This window comes from Tachypleus tridentatus, chromosome 12 (assembly GCF_004210375.1).
Source record: "Tachypleus tridentatus isolate NWPU-2018 chromosome 12, ASM421037v1, whole genome shotgun sequence".
Taxonomy (NCBI): domain Eukaryota; kingdom Metazoa; phylum Arthropoda; class Merostomata; order Xiphosura; family Limulidae; genus Tachypleus; species Tachypleus tridentatus.
The window spans coordinates 46,891,512-46,912,703 of NC_134836.1; the positions used below are offsets into that span (position 1 = coordinate 46,891,512).

The 21,192-nt window shown below is 34.6% G+C and overlaps 1 protein-coding gene across 1 annotated transcript in view; it reads left to right on the forward strand.

Moving 5' to 3' along the window:
• The first annotated feature begins 369 nt into the window (after nt 1-369).
• Nucleotides 370-21,192, forward strand: part of LOC143233201 (uncharacterized) — a 59,443-nt gene continuing 38,620 nt past the window's right edge. Inside the window, exon 1 of the mRNA XM_076469174.1 lies at nt 370-1,465. Within this exon, the coding sequence (XP_076325289.1) occupies nt 1,054-1,465 (412 nt within the window). The 5' untranslated portion in view covers nt 370-1,053. The remainder of the gene's footprint in view (nt 1,466-21,192) is intronic.

The following is a 21,192-nucleotide window of genomic DNA, read 5'->3' on the forward strand; positions in this document are numbered from 1 at the left end:
ATTATGTTTGTTTGGAATTAAGCACAACGCTATACAATAGGCCGTATGTCCTCTGCACGCCATGGATATCGAAACTGTTTCTAGCGGCGTGAGTCCGAAGACATGCCGCTGTGCCACTGAGTGAACATTATGTTCATATTTAATTCAATAAATGTTACTTGTGAATACTATTTTGGTCTCTCGAGGTACAAAACATCATTTAATAATACGAACAAATAAAAGGACGATGTACAGTGCTGCCCTTAATAAGCACAGAATAAAAACACAACTCGACAGAAAGTGAGATAAGAGTTGAAATTTTGTTGAACTGTGGTAATGCAGTTATATTCGTACGTCCTAGTCTGACGTCACAAAGACTGCACCTGAGACACGCTAACCACGCCACAAGCAACGCGAGACTGAATTAAACTCAGTGCCAAGATGTAGCTGCTAATAGAATAGAAAGGTTGTTCTGTTTTCGGTTTTCTTTTAATTTTATCCTGTTATATTATTGGAATATGATAACTTTGTTTACGATGTTTCAATCACTACTTCTAATTATTTATATATTTTTGTATTTTCCGGAAAAACATTAGAACATCCATCATCAGGTAAGCTTAAATAGTTTAGCTGTTTGTTTCTTTCGAATGGAGCTCTAACCATAGGAGCGTACATGCGCAAATTCTTGTAATTTTACATGGATAGCTAACAGGAGACCAATCCTATTTGAAAGCGCAGCTCGAGTGTAATGGCACACTGTTTGCTGTCTACGTTTTGTACGTTGCGACACTATACATCTTAACGAACTGCGGATTTCAAAATCTAGATATTCTTCTGAGTTAGCAGTTCACACAGCATGAACCTCGCTACTCTGATTGTAGCAAATCTTTCTAGGCACAGCTGGCAGTGACAACTTTTATCGCCTGGCGCTTTTTAGGTTCTGTTTAGATATTTGCAACCGGTTCAAACAAACAACAATATTTATCAGCGTTTACAAAAAAGTTACGTCATTGTGTGAACAATACCTAGGGCTGATCTGATACTGGATGGTGCATCAACACGCCATTTGGGCTCATGACAGCACACAACGTGCAACCTCGCACCACTACAACTGGTGGACGTTTCGACTTCGACGATGGAGGTACGTACTGCGGAGGCTGGGAGGACGGGAAAGCCCATGGGCACGGTGTGTGCACGGGCCCCAAGGGACAGGGCGAGTATACTGGGTCGTGGCACTTCGGATTCGAAGTTTCTGGAGTGTATACTTGGCCCAGTGGCAGCATCTACGAAGGCCAGTGGCAAAACGGCAAACGCCACGGACTAGGTGTAGAGACTCGTAACCTTTGGGTGTACCGCGGGGAGTGGACCCAGGGAATGAAGGGCCGTTATGGTGTTCGGCAGTCCCTCAGCTCTGGTGCCAAATACGAAGGAACCTGGGCAAATGGCCTTCAAGATGGGTACGGTTCCGAATCGTATGCTGATGGAGGTAAGTTCTACGTTTCAGTTGTGTGTCTGAGCTACACTTCTTTATTTAATATTTAGTATGCTACAAAAGCATAATTGTACGTATATTTTATCGCTGTTTAATTGGTAGAATATTTAATGTACAATGCCCTTTCAGTATCAAAATTATTTCTATCTAAATTTGTCCCCTGATGGAACTGAGGTAAGTCTACGAAATTAACAACGCTATAATATGACGTACAGCTACCAGCAGTGGACACGGTAGAGAGTGTGACTTTAGAAAACAAACACTCTCCAAATTTGTAATGATTCCAAAGAAATATGTATACACATATATAACAGATTCCGAAACGTTTCGGCATTTATTTCTTGTATACACACACACACACATATATATATTTAACAATTTATGAAATAAAAAATTACAACAATAGCTGTCATATGGCAGGTTGGCGTTATATAATACTATCCACCAAGCATAAGGAAGATAAATAACAAAACCTGCATCCGAGATGCCATTTGAGCATAAACTATTTAACTAAGTGAGCATGTATTAGCGAATTATTAGTCATACAAGGCAGACACTAAGGCTATTACTGAGATTCAGTTACGTAAATTATTTCAAAACCAATTTTAATGACTATTCCAGACCGGTTTTGTTTTATCTCAATGAGCATATGAACGTGTTTTGTCTTGGTTTATTGCAAGCAAATATTCTTGTATTCTTCATAGGGTTGTTAAGAAAAGATAAAACTGTTTGTCTTATGGTACTAACAGTAGAGTGGTGCTATTCTGCATGCAAATGAAATCAGAATGCTTAACAATTTCAATGGAAGGGGGAAGGGAAAGTAGTTTATTTTGTAAAATTGGAATAAAATTATTGATTCAATAAAACGAAAAACACAACACAAATCTGATTAACACACGTTATGAGAAAACAGAACAACCCATAAAAATCAACTTATTACCGTCAATAAGTGTGTACTATATTACTTCACTTCATCTTAAAAATCATAAGTAAATGTATCTGCGGATGTTATATTGTAGACATGCTAGAGTATTTCAAATAGTGTTTAATGAAACGTCGGAATACGCTAAAATATCTTTAATATGCGTGACCGTGTAAAGCTAAAAATAAAAATAAAACAGAAAGCAATATAAGATTATCACGATTCGTTTAGCACAGTGTGTCATAAGATATTAAATTATACGTGTCACTAGTTAAAAATATCTGAAAACGTTATAGACGATGGAGTAGTTTGTAGAGAGTGGCCCGTCATGGCCAAGTGTGTTAAGGCGTGCGACTCCTAATCCAAGCGTTGCGGGTTCGAATCCCAGTCAATCCTACTATTCGTTTGTGAAAGAGTAGCCCAAGAGTTGGTGGTTGGTGGTGATGACTAGCTGCCTTCCGTCTAGTCTTACACTGCTAAGTTAGGGACGGCTACCACAGATAGCCCTCAAACTTTGTATAGAAACCGTTTTAAAGACTCACCACGTCGTTATAATCTATATCGCCAGTTCGGATGTATTGATAATAGCACTGGCGTAGTTTCTATTAGAAAAGGCCCACTCGTAAAGCTCTCATATCCAGAGCACATTGCTCCTAATTTATTATTAGTTTTTTTATAATACGTCCAACTTAGAAGTATGAAGGGTTTTCTGTGTCTGCTTTAACAGTTCAGTAAGATAGAAATATGTGGGGGTTTCGTTTTGCGACTTCACCAGAATAGAATGAATATCCATTTCACGCTCCATCTACTTGGGATATGTATTGAACAGGTGGTATGATTAGAAGTCGTATTTTGTATAATTTATGTCCCGTTTGCCTCGCGTCTAGACAAATATTATTCTTGATTATGTTATGTACTATGTTGTCTTGTGTTCGTGGATTCTTAACTTTTACAAGACACGGTTGCTTATGTGTTTTTACAAGAGGAGTACAACTTGTCGTGAGTCTCATTCTGGATGAAGGTCGTGCCTCCTACTAGTCCATACTCCTGTGTTTTCCAATGTCATTAAGTTTAAGGGACCTCATGGTCTCGGAAATTCCAAATCTTCGTATGAACATGTTTTAACGATTTTAGTGCAAGAAAAGTATGCGATGGAAAGAGCTAATACATACTTCTACCAAACGCAATAAATTTTTGAAGGCATAACACTACCTACGAAAGTATATATATCAAAATGTAGTACTGATACACTCCGTACCACTACTACCTCATATTCGTTGAAACTCTAAGGTTACTTCTTGGTTTGTATAAGCAAAATCATTTTGATATAACGCATCTCAACTCTCTATAGCAAAGGGAACCTAACAGAGATAAATTTATAAGGAAATCTGTGTTTGCTAAATGTTAGAGCAGTAAATCTGTTATCCAAACGTATGCAGTTTTAGTTATGCTTATATTTAACAGCCAGTATACATACATAGAAAGCAGATTTGCCGGGAAATCTCCTCATCAGTTTTACATACACAAATACAATATAAAATAAAAAACACATCTAGGTTAAAATAAACTGCAAATATACTTTATCCGTGTCTTAATTTCAGTACAAAGTGAACGTCCATGGAGTAAGTTAAGAACAGTTAATGTCAGTCCTCCATACTGAAGTCTCAAAATGCCACCTTGTACATTCTACCAGACACAAAACAGTGCTTGGGATCAACAAGGAATTCGCTAACACAGCATTTAAATAAGGTTGGAAACACAAAAGCTCCTTCATCCACGAAGAAAAAAAAAACACACTCAATCAATGTTACCTTAGGGCACAATAGAAGCTTTAACTGAGGGCTTGCTCAGTTTAAACTGAACTAATGACTCCCATCAAATGAGAGATTTGCTTTATTTTTAGCAAGGAACAGCGGGTGTACATTTTCATTGAACAGCAACAACAAAAGAAATATTGAGGACGAGTCACCTTAAAATACATCAAAAAATCTGATAGAGGGCGCTCAAGCTGAGAAGCGTTGAGGCCAGATTCGTAGTCGATGAAAGAATAGAAATATATGTTGTCGTAACATGTAGAATCGTCATACGTTTTATACAGAATGTCAAACACAATGCAGAATTCTTCAACAGTATTGTTATGCCTTCTAAAACATCTTTTTTGTTCTATATGGTAGAAATCCCTTAATCGCGCTTATATATCAAGTTAGTTTTGAGAGGAAAAAGAAATTATCTCATAAAAGCAATTAGAACATGTTTCTATCACAGTGCAAATACTTTACAACGTGTTAAACTTACATATATATTAGCTTTCCAGTGGCTCAACGAGAAAGCATAAGAACTTATAACAATAGCAATGAGATATTATACCCTCGGCGGGCACAATGCAGATACTTTAGTGTGTAAGTTTGCGCCTATCTTTTAATTGAAAACCTTTTCAAACAAAATTCTTATTAGGGCTTATCAAAAGGAAATAATTTCTTATTTTCTGAATTAGAAATATTGTGATCTCTTCACTTCTTGAAAAACTAGCATGTTATATTATATTTTCATATATTTGTATTTAATTTCTTGTAGCTAGTTATTCACTCTGTTTATTTTTTAAGTTCACCTGAAAACCGATTTTTTGTATGGATTTAAACTTTTATACGCAAATTTTGTCCTGTTTTATTTGTAAGAATTGTAAAATAAGAAACACTTCACATTTGCTTATTTTTAAGAAGTTATTCAACCACATGGATAGAAAAATTTTAAACTGGTAAAACTGGCTTCTCTATATACATAAGTTATACACTAATGCACTTTATAAATCATTTAATGTTTAAGGTTTAAAGTGAAATCTCAACCACATGGATAAAAAAAAATTTAAACTGGTAAAATTGGCTTCTCTATATACATAAGTTATACACTAATGCACTTTATAAATCATTTAATGTTTAAGGTTTAAAGTGAAATCTCAACCACATGGATAAAAAAAAATTTAAACTGGTAAAATTGGCTTCTCTATATACATAAGTTATACACTAATGCACTTTATATATTATTTAATGTTTAAGGTTTAAGGTGAAATCTCAATTAAGAAAAAGAATCTTATTGAAACAGTTTCAAATTTTAAAAGTTGTTTTCATTTTAATAACAGATTTTTCATAATTCAGATTAGCAGATTTTGAAAATAATATTCAATTTTTTTTCTATGACGAAATGATATTCTTTTACGAATGGAATAAAACGAACTCTTATTGAGATCATATTGTTATTTCGTTTACTACAATGAATATTTTTTATTATTATGTGTTTTATGTTTGGGTTCTGGAACGATCGATAAGACTCTTACGTCGCAATTGGCCTAGAGAAATGTATATCTAGTGTTGTCAACATTTTATACATAACAAAATGTGATCGAATTTCAGTGAAAGTTATCCACTTATGTGAATGTGCATATCGGTTTTTGTGAACAATTTGTACTGAGAGTGAAAAATGAATATTATTTTCAGATTCAGAGTACAAGAATTACCGTTTTTGCGCTAGCCATCCCTAATTTAGCAGTGTAGGACTAAATGGAAGGCAGCTAGTCATCACAACCCACCATCAATTCTTGAGCTACTCTTTTACCATTGAATAACGAGATTGACCGTAACATTATAAACACCCGCGGCTGAAAAGGCAATCATGTTAGGCCAAGATAAAGATAAAATAAAAATAATAAAATTATAGCAGATTTTGTTTAGTCTCTCATGACAAGTAGATAATATTTGTATCTTATTTGGACTTATATCTTCTTACAGTCTTCTTTATCTTTATCTGACAAATAGGACTGAACTTACAGAACTTACACATTTAAACATATTTATTTATTAAGCGAATAGGTACATCTGACTAAAATATTGATCAAATGTTTGTCCCACCATTCGAAATAATTTGTCTTGTATATATTGATTTATGTACGCATATGTGTGTTTTAATTTTGAAACGTAAAAATAACATTTTGGTCATCTATAAGAAAATGTTATCTGAAAAGGTCGCCAAAATGAATATTTCATATTTTTGAGAAATACAACACAGTTCAGGGATATCTTGGGCTAGAGATTATTGTTTTGTTTTTTTGTTGTTGGAAATTATATGAACAATTGTGTTTCATCTTTCTTTCGTAATACTAAAAAATTGTGTATATATGCTTATGTCAACCTACTACTGTCTGTGAGAAGCATTTTTTTAATCTAAGGAGCTTGATATAAATTTCATATTATCGAATATTTTCACTTTTTAATACATAGCATTATCTAACGAAAGATATGTTTTAAGATAATTTAAGTCTATGTGTGACCTACAGATTTCATCAGTTTTAAATCAGTAACGTTATTTGAAAGTGAACATATCATTTGGCGATTATTTACGGTAAAAATTATGGCCGACTTGTTCGCATTGTGACGGATTTAATATCGTTTATCTATTTTGATATGGATATTTATTTAGGTAAAATTTATATTTAAAAATGTACATAACTTATACTATTAAATCTGTATTGTGAAATTCCCACCTATTCAAAAACGTTGTTGAAGATTCTCGAATGTAAAAAATAAAATATTTGTGTACGGAAGCGTTAAGGTACCGTCTGCATTGTTGTGCAGGCTGAAATTTCTAGAAACTCTTCTCACGCCTGTAAATGTAACCAACGCCACGTGGCAAGAGAATATATATTATTGTTTTGTATCTCAAGACGAGTGGTATGGGTACTAAAACGTTTATTAAAATAAAGTAGAGAACAATGTTATGACCGAAGGAGGCAGATATTTTTTATTTCAAATGAGCCTCTTGTCATCAAAAATATTATTGGTTTGCTGTAGTTGATATACCATAAACGTCGGAATCTATAATTGTGATAAAACTTTAGATATTTGAGTAGGAACATTTATAAACTTCAAACATTACAAGAAATTTAACTTCAGCAGATTCACATCGAACATTGTACATTTGCTAAGAGATTATATAACTTCAGCGGTGAAAAACTCGACGTGTGATCAGCAAAGAGGAAAGATCGCAGAGCTAATTAGGTTCACGTTAGGTGAATTGTATCTTCAGCAACTTGAAACTAATTTACTCTTTATTAAGACATGAAGGAAATTTCAGACCAGAAAGAAGACTCGAAACTGTTTATAAGTTTGTAAAACTCTTGTACCTAGATCATAATTTGTAATAACCACAATTGTAAATTGTATTATTCTTTGTATGCTGAAATATGTTTGTATTAAAAATAAACTGTGTGTCAGTCTTACTGGCAAATATAAACTAGATACATATCGTCACTTATTTAACATCTAAAAGTTCACCCAGTTTTAGGCTATTTGAAATTGCAATATGTAACAATGTGTATTTACTAAAATCAATAATATATAGACATAATGGTACTTTTTACTCTCTTTAGGTTGTTTCAATGAAGTATTAGTTTGGTTAGTATATTTTATTTTTCTTGTGTAATAATTAATTTTAAGGCATGAAAGTAATTCACTGAAACTCATGCTCATTTTTAACTGGACATATGACATCAATATAAATATATTTATCCTGCTTTTCTTAAGTTTGTTGTATAGAATGTTTTATGCAAGGTGCAATAAATAATGGCTCTAAAAATATACAACTATTTAAATAATATATCATTGAAATATGGTGTAAGATTTCTCCACAAAACGTTATTTCATTGTCTATTAAAATGGAAATTGCCAGTATTGGCAGGTAAATAGTTATTTAATTACTTTTGTATTAGCTAACAATTTATTTAATTGTAATATGTTTTTATAATAAGTATTTAGTTTTTCGATTTTTCTTTTTGATTTTCAAAAAATAGGAAATAAAACTTCCATCTTTACTGGAGAAATGCAAAAATAGGGCTTGTTCTTTTCGCTCTCTCAAAACAACTTTAAATCTCCAGAGGGATACTATAACTTACAAGACTATACTTGTAACTGATAACTGTATCATTTAATAAGTGTTTCGCGCGATGGGGATGGCGCAATGAGGATTACAAGTCGCACGCCTTAACACGCTTGGCCATGCCATGGTTATACGAAAGAAATTCACAACGAAATTGTGTTGAATGCAAGCTCAACTGTTCAGCTCAGGTATATATTTAATGAAATTTACACATTACTAGTAAATGAGATATGTTTGTGTAGCTTATAGCCATTTTCATATAATAGTATTTGTGAATACTTTTTTGTACCTGTCGATAAATGTAATTGATTACTTTCTTTGCCGTGAAAAAGTGAAAAATATTTTCAAATTATTTGTTATTGCCATGCCAGGTAATAACTTGACATCCATTAACCATACGACATGGTTTCATCCAGTACATTTTTTGCATAAAACGTCAGTGCATGTAAATACAGAGAAAAGCCATAGAAGAATGTTTATTACATCGGAGATGACAAAAGAAAATGTCTTGAACAACGACAAAATTTGAGAGGAAATATTATAATGTACAATAAGGGTGGAAAAATCAATGGGTTAAATAACCACAATGTGTAAAACAATCTGCTGTGTATGAGATCATTGCTTGATATTGGGAACTTAGCATTACAGTATCGAAATACGTTGAGGTTGGTTGTAAGCGTTATAAGTGGTAGAATATGATAAACGCTCTTTTGTTATAGTAATAAAGAAAATATCTCTAAGTAAACTACCTATAACCATTTGTGAATAGAAAGCATTTGTGAGATCTCTTTCGTGTACTCTCCAAAAACATACATTTGAAGAGTTGGAATAATCAAATTAAAGGAATCTGAACAAACTACTCGGCACGTTTCGCTTGTTGTGAAACGCTTTGAAATTGGAATCTTATCAATAAGTCACAAGTTTTGCTAAGTAATGATTTTTTTACTATTGGTTGATTATCAGTTTAGAGGCGAACGGAAAACTAAATTTCTTAAGTGTGGTTGTACAGTTTCAATAAAAAGAAATTGTAATGAAGTTGATATAGTGTGGCTTTCGTTCTGCCGAATGGAAAAGTTTTAGGTAGCAAGAAAAATCTTTGTGGACTCTCCCACGAAAAGCGCGTACGACCAAGTTTTGATTGTTTGTTTGTTTTTGAATTTCGCACAAAGCTACTCAAGGACTATCTGTGCTAGCCGTCCCTAATTTAGCAGTGTAAGACTAGAGGGAAGGCAGCTAGTCATCACCGCCCACCGTCTACTCTTGGGCTACTCTTTTACCAACGAATAGTGGGATTGACCGTAACTTTATAACGCCCCCACGGCTGAAAGGGCGAGCATGTTTGGCGCGACGGAGATGCGAACCCGCGACCCTCAGATTACGAGTCGCACGCCGTAACACGCTTGGCCATGCCAGGCTCCAAGTTTTGAAGCAACAAGTGTTTGAAAATGTAGTTAATTGGAAATACGAATTTTAATGATCATGGTTTTTATATCTTTTGATTTATAAGATATTTTCATTAATATATAGTTATTTTTGTTCTCATCTAAATTAGCTGATTTTTTTCTCAAAAGATAATTTAATATTTTAAGACAATTCAAGACTATTTGGACGGTCAGTTGTAAAGGTTAAGCTATATATATTTCTTGCATTCTCTACTGATCAAACATTTGGAACTAGAACTTAAACAAAATAAAAAGGCATAATGGGAGAAGCATTTATTCGGATTAAGCTGTTTCTGTACTGTTCGAATATCACGTGAGCAAATAACTTAGGCAGAGCAGCATACATCTTGGATTAGTAAAATAGCACATTTAAATGTAATCCAATATTAACTCACGTTGTGAATTTGTTTCTCCCAAAGATTTGGAACTAGAAGAACCAATTTTAACCCGGCATGGCCAGGTTGGTTAAGGCGTTCGACTCGTAATCTGATGGTTGCGGGTTCGAATCCCTGTCGTACCAAACATGCTTGCCCTTTCAGCCGTGGGGGAGTTATAATTTATCGGCCAATCACACCATTATTCGTTGGTAAAAAAGTAACCCAAAAGTTGGCGATGGGTGGCGATGACTAGCTGTTTCCCTGCAGTCTAACACTGCTAAATTAGGAGCGGCTGGTGCAGATAGCCCTCGTGTAGCTTTGCACGAAATTTAAAACTATCCAAACCAAACCTATTGGATACAGTCACAATCTTCAATAACGTTATTACTAGATCATGTTGGTTACATAGGTATAGGTAATTAATTCTGATATTCACATCATACACTTTGAAACCGTTTGTGATCTTGGTATGCAGTGCAGACATATACTCGCTACAAAAAAATCGAAATCATATTGTAATATAGCATCATATTACAATTATACGTCTTTTCCAATATACTACCTCTTATTTTTTTTGCATTAATGTGGTGCAACATTGTAAAGGTCGATGATCTATTAATTTAGATGATGGTTCATTTCAGTACTCAACACTTCATCAGTATACATGCATTACTATTTTCGAAATGAAAACACAGTGAGGTTCTAAAAACTATAGCAAACACGTTGGCATGGTAACTGTTATACATATCGGTTTTATAATGATGTACCAACAGACTGAATAATGAACTTCTGTATTATTTTGAACAAAAGTACCATTTAACTTTTATTGTCAAACACAAAATGAAATTGCGTGCGAAGGTCGTATTTCATTTAGTATAGATTTAATTTAGCAAGAGAAAACAAAACGTCAAAATCATGTTCATCTTTCAAAATGCAAAAGTAGAAATAAATTTGACACATCCTAAAGTACTGAAAACAAGTAGTATAACACACGTTAAGCATTATTAAAAATAGTAACAAAATTCTGTGTGTTTTATATGTGTCAGACGTTATGTATTACGGACAAAAACAAAGGTCCCGCATGGTTAGGTGGTTAAGGCGCACGACTCGTTTTCCGAGGATCGCAGGTTCGAATACCCGTCATACCAAACATACGGCACGTATGTGGGCGTACGGGGAGTTATTATCTTACGATCAATCCTACTATTCATTGGTAAAAGAGTAGCCGAAGAATTAACGGTGAGTGATGATGACCAGCTGCCTTCCCTTTAGTCTTATACCACAAAATTAGGGATGGCTAGCGCAGATAGCCCTCGAGTAGCTTTGCGCGAAATTCAAAATAAACCAATACATTCTAAAAGAAAAATTAAATATTTATACTTGTATTTTTAAAACCAAAGAAAGCTATTTTACACATTTGTTCGAAGTTAAGCACAAAGCTACACAATGGGCTATCTCTGTTCTGCTCACCACGGATATCGAAACCCGGTTCTTAGCGTTGTAAGTCTGCTTACACATCGCTTTGCCACTTGGAAGCTCCACACATTTATAATGACAACCTACCGTTCAACTACAAAAATATGTTCAAAACAATCTACTTTGCATTTTTTAATAATATGAGTGCCTGAAACTATAAAGTAGAGATTTATTAAAATATTAAAATGGAGAAAAGTAAGCTTATTGCAGATTGTGGCTTTACGTTATGAAAATCGTTGAATTTGTTAACTCACATAAAATGTTTATCGGTCTGCTATGCACTTTCCACTGTCCAATAAGAAATTATGTTAGAGACGCATAAATATTCAGTTACTTCAATGTAATCTAGGCTGTTAGTGTTGCAAAATGCAGAAGGTGGAAATCGCGTCGTGATGTGAGAGAAACATGTAGGTTCAAGAAATCTTGATAGGAACGAATAAAAAAACCTTATATCCCGAACGCTTTCGAAAGGTGGAGGAAGCCCGACTTACTGACTTACATTGAAACGCTGGCTACATATAAATTATGTTAATGTTCAAAGTATGTGGCTTATGTTCAAAACTCTTCTAATGAAAGCGATCAACATTTTTTTCCTTCTGAGTCCCTTAAGATTGTTAGGTTAAGTTTGGTTTGCTTTGAATTTCGCACAATGCTACTCGAAAACTATCTGCGCTAGCTGTCCCTAATTCAGCAGTGTAAGACTAGAGGGAAGGCAGTGAGCCATCACCATCCACCGCCAACTCTTGGGCTACTCTTTTATCAACGAATAGTGGGATTGACCGTTACATTATAACGCCCCCACGGCTGAAAGATCGAGCATGTTTGGTGTGACGGGGTTTCGAACCCGCGACCCTCAGATTACGAGTCGAGTGCCTTAACCACCTGGCCATGCAGAACCAAGACCGTTAGAATACTTTTTATGATGACGTTAGATTCTCGAACAGAGTCATCTGGTGGCACACATCTATCGGAGTAGCCGTCCCTAATTTAGCAGCGAAAGACTAGAAGGAGAGCAAACAAGTCAACATCATCCACCGCCAATTTTTGAAATTGAAGTAAATATAGACAGGGAAACTCTACTTTTTCACCAGCTGATTGAACTTGAAAAACAAATTCAATATCATTATAATATGTTAAGATGGAGAACATGACTAAATACTCTTGGATATTTTTATGCTATGCTACTTTCTGCAGTCATTCATTGTTACAGAAAGCAGCATCATACCCGTATTTTACACACTGTATATTATAATATTAAATGACTGTCTCTAGTAATAGTATTTTATTATATGAGATAAAAAAAATAAAGAAATGTTATCCTGCACCATAACTCACGATTAAAATTTACGCAAAATTCTCTATTATTGCATCTGTTGTGCGGTTTTTAATCATCGTGGTTGCTAATGTCAATGTTACGTGTGTTCTAGGCTATTACATGGTAGGTGTCACTTCGTTTAACATCACACAAGGAGGCAATATAGGGTAAAAATAGAGGGATCTCATGTACCTCACCCTCCATACCCATCCCGAGTAGGTATTACAATACATGTAATACAGAAGGTATTACAGAAGAAGGTATTACCTGACGATGCATGTCAGGTGTGACGGCAATCGGTCTAGAAATTTGGCAGTTCTGAGTGTACACACATTAACACACAATTTGGTCAAGTGGTAATGGATGAGAAATACAACAATGATAAACTATGTGCTTTTCTAACTCGATAATTTCTTTTCCGGTGCGTTAAATTGATGAAATTATTTGATAAGTTCATGCAAAGTATAACTTATACACTAACGTTAGCGTGACCCTTTTCATTAGTTTAGATTTAGTTCGATTTATTTAAAAAGGGATACACAGGTATAGAACAAAGGCCAATTCACTTACATCGTTTCCCAAATGACTGAATAACAATCATACAAGAAAAATACTTATAGCACGGGAAACTTAGTTTGGTTTGGTTTGTTTTGAATTTTGCGCAAAGCTACACGAGAGCTATATTTGCTAGCCATCCCTAATATAGCAGCGTGAGACTAGAGTGAAGATAACTAGTCATCGCCACCAACCGCCAACTTTTGAGCTACTCTTTTACCAACAACTGGTGGGAATAACCGTCACGTTATAACGCCCCCATGGCTGAAAGGGCGAGCATGTTTGGTGTGACGGAGCTTCGAACCCGCGATCTTCGGATTAGGAGTCGATGCCTTATCTACATGGCCATGCGAGCCAACTTAGTTCGTATAACTTATCTAGTTTTATAGTTTTCGAATTCGACAATTTAAGGCTGATTTAGTAAATTTATCTGAGTTGTCCTTACTTATTTTCAAGCTATGCATTTCTTCTTGTTCAGTGTCACTTTATGTACATCAGAATTGGGTTATTCAAACTCAGACTTACTATAATTTATCTTATGTCACTGCGTATAATCATTCTGTGAAATATGCACAATTTATTTCCAATACGTTTAGCACCTTAAGTTGACTAATGTAACAATTATTACCAATGTCATGTAAACAATTAGCATCGATTTTTTTCTCTTTTCAGTAACTGATCATATACGAACCCTCAGTGGACACAGCAAATAGCCCGATGTGGGTGTGCAATAAGAAAAAAAAACACACACACACACTCATATACGAAAAGAAGCATAGATCACGAACAGTCTTATACAAAACATGGAACATGCACAATAACAACATATATGTTTCAAATTTTGATATACTTGCAATTGATTACACGATCCCATATAAGAAATTAATGGATAACAACGACCAAAGAAATTATATTTATAATATAATTACGTGTATTTATGTAAAATTGCTAATGAGAAATAAAACTTCTGTGTTCTGTGGTATATAAATTTTACTGACTTATACATTTTTGTTTTTCGAAATCGTATTAAGTATACAAAAGTTTAGTCTATACGAATTATATCGGTTTTGGAAAGAAAATTATATACATAATTCTAGCTACTGTGATGTGAGACAGATTTCTCTATGAATTAAACATTGGCTGAAATTTTTATATATAAACCCACTTAAGATTTTGTTGTCTTTTTTTTTCTAATTTACAAACTATTAGTAAATTTCTCCATATTTATTTTATATATTCCATCAATGACTACAAGACACTATTTTAATTGTTAAATATCACCATTAAAGGAACATAAACAACGAACACAATTATAATTTTAATCTCTCACCATCAACGGTTTTGAATTAATTGTTCAAATTGTAAATAGTGGGCATTTTTACCAATCTTATATCCTAGAGAAGATACGAGTTGTTATAAAAAGTATAACATACGAGTAAGTGTTGTTTCGCTTGTAAGGCTACAAAATGGAATAAACAGTGAAGGAAAATCAAATAGCACAATACATATATCTTTAGCTTTCCATACCTACACTTAACAAGCCCGGAATGGCCAGGTGGCTAAGGTACTCGACTCGTAATCTGAGTGTTGCGGGTTCGAATCCCCGTCACACCAAACACGCTCGCCCTTTCAGCCTTGGGGGCGTTATATGTGACGGTCAATCCCACTACTCATTGGTAAAAGAGTAGCTCAAGAGTTGGCTGTGGGTGGTGATGACTAGCTGCCTACCCTTACACTGCTACATTAGGGACAGCTAGCTCAGATAGCCCTCTAGTAGCTTTGCGCGAAATTCAAACCAAACCAAACCTACGCTTAACTGTTTGTTTCCAAAGTATTCGTTTTCCCCAAGGAAGATTTACTTATATCACAAAGGGCAATAAATTTTTAATAATCTGAATGATTAATTTTATAGTGATATTCTACGCGTATATACGTCATGGAATATGTCCTTGCACTTTATTTTCAGTTAAAATTTGCATAATATTATGTACAGATAGAATATGATTTCAGTGTGGTTTCATGTCTGTAAATATCTTTCATGTCATGTGTTATATGTATACATATGAACATACGACGTAAACGTTTACATGCATCTCATGTTCCACATTGCCCATTTCATGTTGGTTTTAAATCCTTGGTTAATTCAATGTTACTCACTACTGAAAATTCTTATACATATACCAAGAACAGACGAGATAACTCTTTTGCTATTTTTGTATTGTTAGTTCCTAAACTTGCCTCTTTGAGTAAGTTGTCTTCAGAAAACCACAGAAGTTAAATTACGAGGGCTGTTCAAAAAATACGCGGACTGTTTGAATTGCGCGGCTCCAGTTGGTTCCAGGGGAATCCGCTTGGTGTCGCTAGGTTTGCACAGATCAGCTGATTACGACGCCATTTCCCGATTGCAGATATCTTTATTTTTGTATTAGCTACGCGGTTTTAAGTGAAGTGCGATTTTTTTCGTTTGGCGGATTTCAGAATGAATGACCTGAAGGAGCAACGACTTGCTGTGAAATTTTGTGTTAAACTCGGAAAATCTGCGACTGAAACTTTTGCTATGCTTAACACGGCTTACGGTGATGTTGCTATGAATCGTACGGCATGTTTCAAGTGGCATGAATGTTTTAAGGATGGTTGACAGTCTATTGAAGATGATGAGCGTCCTGGACGTCCTTCCACGTCAACTGACGACCCACACGTCGACAAAATCAACACCCTGGTGCGAGCAAATCGACGTCTGACTGTCAGGGAGCTTGCTGAAGAGTGTGGGATATCAGTTGGATCTTGTTACGAGATTTTGACCGAAAAATTGAAGATAGACCGCGTTGCTGCGAAATTTGGCCCTCAGAACTCGTGAGTTTTTGGCCAAACACTCGATCACTGTTCTTCCCCACCCCCCTACTCACCTGACCTTGCTCCTTGCGATTTTTCTTGTTCCCCAAACTCAAAAGACCCTTGAAAGGAAGAAGATTTGAGACGATTCCCGAGATTAAGGCAAATGCGACGATGGAGCTGGAGGACATTACAAAAGAAGCGTACCAGGAAGCGTTTCAACAAGTAGAAACACCGTTGGGATACGTGTATGCGTTGGGGAGGAGAGTACTTTGAAGGAGTCCCAGACCTGTAACTTCTAAATAAAGTACATTTTGTTTTATGACGTCAGTCCGCGTATTTTTTGAACAGACCTCGTACAGATGGATCGAATATCACGCACAAAAAGCACTAAATGTTTATTTTTAACTTGTAGGTTAGTGTAGAGAAAGCTGATGAACACCAACCAAGTTTTAAGCTACTTTAATCAAATAGTGAGAGTTGATTGTCATTCTTATAACGCTTCAGGGACCCCCAACTTCAGATTGTGTTTGTTATAGTAACAGAAAACGAATCAAACCCCCATTCCACCACAGTAACGTGTTTTCGTAGCTGTTTTTAATACAACTTTCTTTAAGCCAAGTTAAATATATTTGTCAAGGCTTTTGACATTTCTAACTATTTAAAGGGGTATATTTTTTCTTTAATCTCTAGGTGTTAATAAATGTATTTATTCATGTATTTATGTATTTATTAATATTTATTTACACAAATGATCATTTATATGGAGTTTAGTAGATCATATTAGTTTATATATTTTATTTTAGACCTGAGAAATGCGAATGTAATTATTTTCAAACACCACCTATAAAATAAAATAAAAAAATAAAGTTACAATAATAACAAATTCGATTTCGAACATTATCAGCCATTTCGCGTTAATTTTTATTTTTTTTATTGGTTTTGTTTTAAATATGTTTCCAAATTGAATAAATAATTTAAAAGATCGTTCCTTAAACCTAAGGCGAACAAAGATGTTTTTGTTCGTATACACATACTGTGTTTTATCATGTTACAACTTATTTCCATAAGTGTGGGTTTGTATATTTTCTAATTACAAAGCCACATCGGGCTATATGCTGAGCTTACAGAGGGGAAACGAATCCCTAATTTTAGCATTATAAATCCTTAAACCTACCGCTGTACTAGCGGGGTTCCTTTCAATTAATAGAATAACGATTGTTTCACAATATCGAGTAAAATATTATTGTAATACCACGACAACTATTAGCACGCTACCTTTAATAAGTTTACGTGCTCAAATGGTTTATGTATGTGTGGTATTCCCAGAGTTCTCTTATTTCCCTGAGAACAGTCTGCAGACTTCGCAAAATCATATTTGTTTTCACCGAATGACATTTCACGGAACAGTCATTTCACTGCATTGTTTCTGGCTTTGAATGAGTCTCAGAAGAAAGAGATTAGAGACGTGTTTGCAGACATTCAGAATTCTCATTTTCAATAATCAAAATCAAGTTTAACACGTAAACACGTGTTTGCCTATTTGGTGCAAGAGAGAAAAAGTTATATTTGTGCTTCTTGACAGTCTACGAGAGCAGAGCTTAAACACACGTGCTAAACTTGAGAGCAAACAAAGAAATGCAGTGAACACTGTATCTGATCACTAAATGTGAGTGAACCAAATCAAATCTCTAAAGGTCGTAATCTCCTATTAAAAGCTCACACTGCTTTATAAATCAAGCATTATTTATCAAGATGTCAATCTCAACTTATATATGCATCTGTCTAATGTACAAAATAAACAAAACTTGATAAAGTATACCAGAATTTTTACTTCTATGTTAAGAAAAACATATGATGTACACTGAAATTTTTTTAAATATATATAGAAACTATGGAAATGTATAATCTCATAGCATATCACATATAAAAAAACTACTACTAATGAAATACGTACATAGAAAGCGCTAAAGGTAAGATTTACCAAAAATAATATATTCAACGTACATAGAGTTTTTAAAATTAAATTCACATATCATTCACCAAATGTTAATAACCATAACACAAGTTTTAATACAAGTTTAAATGCAAATCACAAAATTAACTTGTGATGCATTTACTATAATATACTATATTATATATATTATGTGGACCTATGTGTAAGTTAAGTTTGTATTTACAGAGGTACATAGAATCAATAATGTACTATGTGTGTATGTCAAAGCAGTATTGTTATGCAAGTTGAAATTTCTAGAAACTTGCCTCACGCTTATAAATTTACCCATCGCAATATGCTAAGAGACAGTATATATTCTTGGTTTGCAAGAGTTAGTATACTATAAACCTTGATAAATAAAACCTTGATTGATAAAAAAAATAAGTTAGACAAGAAGCTAAAAGTCAAACAAACTGAGTCTGAACAAACTCGTATCGAAGACGGAAAAGAAAGAGCTTGTATCAAAGCCGAAAGATCACATTGAAGCTGTAAAAGAAAATAAACCTTTCGAGGCCGAAAAACGCTCACATTGAAGCCAAAGAAAGAAATTAACCTGAAAGAAATGGAAATTAGACCCAATTCTGATCGAACAAGGTAAAATAAGCTTTGAACTCAACACATACATTAAATTACCATCATTGAATGAAAATGAAGTTGATAAATATTTCCAGCATTTCAAGAAAGTTGCTCGAACCATGGAATGGCTTACATATTATTATTTTTACAAAGTGTTTTAACTGGTAAAGCACAAGAAGACTATGCCACTCTGTCTATAAAATTACATGAATTATGATGAAGTTAAAGCAGCTATTCTCAAAGAATACAAGTTAATACAAGAGGCCTATCACCAAAATGTTGAAGTTATTGCAAGGAAGATAATCAAACTAACATGAAATTTGCCCACAAAAAAAGAGGTTTCTGTTGATCGAGAATGCAGTTAGAAAAACAAAGACAATTATGTCGTATTAAGAAGGCCCCCCGCTAGTAGAGCGGTATGTCTCCGGATTTACAACGCTAAAATCAGGGGTTTGATTCCCCTCGGTGGGCTGAGCAGATAGCCCTTTGTGGCTTTGCTATATGAAAAACACACACACACACACACGTATTAAAAAATTCAAGTGTTGTGCGCGTGACGTCCTTAAAACCTACTTGGATGAAAAGAAAGTTGAAATACTAGCGGAAGCAACTGCTTTTTCCAATTATTAAACTTATATACATAAAACCACTTTTCATAAAAAGAAATTTCTACAATTTCTTCTAAGAAATCCAACTTATATGGTTCGAAATCTTCTTACAAACTGGATAAATGTTTATCAAAGTCATTAAGGATTGTCTGCCATTTTTGTAAAAACTGGCCATGTTATGTTTTACTGTTTTTGTTGGGAAAAGAAAAAAGAAAAGGAGACAACTCTCAGTGCGTTTTTGTTCACATATGGACGTAGTTTTATCGAATTATTCGATGTTGTTGACTTGGCTACTGATAAAAAGGCTGATTCAGTTAGGGAGGAATTTAGACCTTTTGTGTATGTTGCATCTGTGTCTTTGACAAATAACACTGCTATTCCAATACCCATTTGTATTTTAAGTGATACTGTGGCGACTCAGTCATTATTGTTAGAAGGTATATTGCCTTTAGGTTCGGATTTTGTCACTGGTGAGTCTGTTATTGCTCAGGATACTGGAGGTGGCTTTTTTAATATTCCTCTTTACAACGTTTATGTAGCATCAGACCTTGTTTCGGGACTTGTTGTGGTTGGCCTAAGACCTACTCTGTAAATTCATGGTGTATCATTATTGTTTGGAAAAGATTTGGCTGGGGAAAAAGTTGTTGCCTAACTCAAAATGGCTAGCAAGCTGAATACTGTTTCATCAAAGGATGATGTCATTATTGAGAAAATCCTGATGCATTTCTTTTGTGCTCTGTAACTCAAGCACAGGCAAACAAATTAAGCCAAAAACAAATGATGAACACGTATTCAGAGGACGACATTATAGAGTTGTTTTAGACTATTTTTCTGGACTCAACAGGAATGCTGTGGAGGATTGTTCTAATGACGATTCGATTGTGTCTGACAAGGTTGGATGTGAGATACGTAGCTCAGCTGGTGAAATTCCGTCTGCTGAGAGTAAACTGGTCGCTGAGTAAGAAAAGTATCCACAGATCTCTTCTCTATTTAAAAATGTACTCTTAGAAAATGAGTTTGACAATGTTTCCAAATGGTTTCTTTTTAAAAATGTTGTGTTCTTGAGGAACACCAGATGTACCAGCTTCAGAAAAATGGGCTATAGTTTATTAGATCGAAAACATGTCATTGTGAACTATTGTAAGTTGCCCATTAACTCCTTATGGGAGGTCATAGAGGTAACAACAAGATATGTGACAAAATTATGAGACATCTTTTGGCTAAAAATTAGGTAGTAAGTTTCTCAGTTTTGGAAAACTTGCCACACCTGTCAACTAACCGGAAAACGTAATCAGAAAATTGCTATTGCTCCATTGAAACTATTTTCGCTTTCAAAGAACCCTTCAGTTATGTGAATCTTGATTGTTTTGTAAATTATCCCACTCCTACCAACAATAAAAGTTTGAAGATACTTTTGAAAATAGCTTATTTACAGGAAGTTTTGTAAACAAAATTGATATCACTGTACCATTAACAAATTTATTTGAGAAAAGTGAAAAGTTCAAGTGGTCTAAGGCATGTCAATTTGTTTTGAAAAGGTCAAATCTTTCTTGTGCAGTTACAAAGTATTTGTAGCACCTGACTTTGGTAAACTTTTTGCATTAGTTGTTGATGCCAGCGAGTTGAATGCTGGTGCTATTCTATTCCAGTCAAACGATGAAGGCATTGCTAGTTTAACTGTCACCCAAAGCAACTAT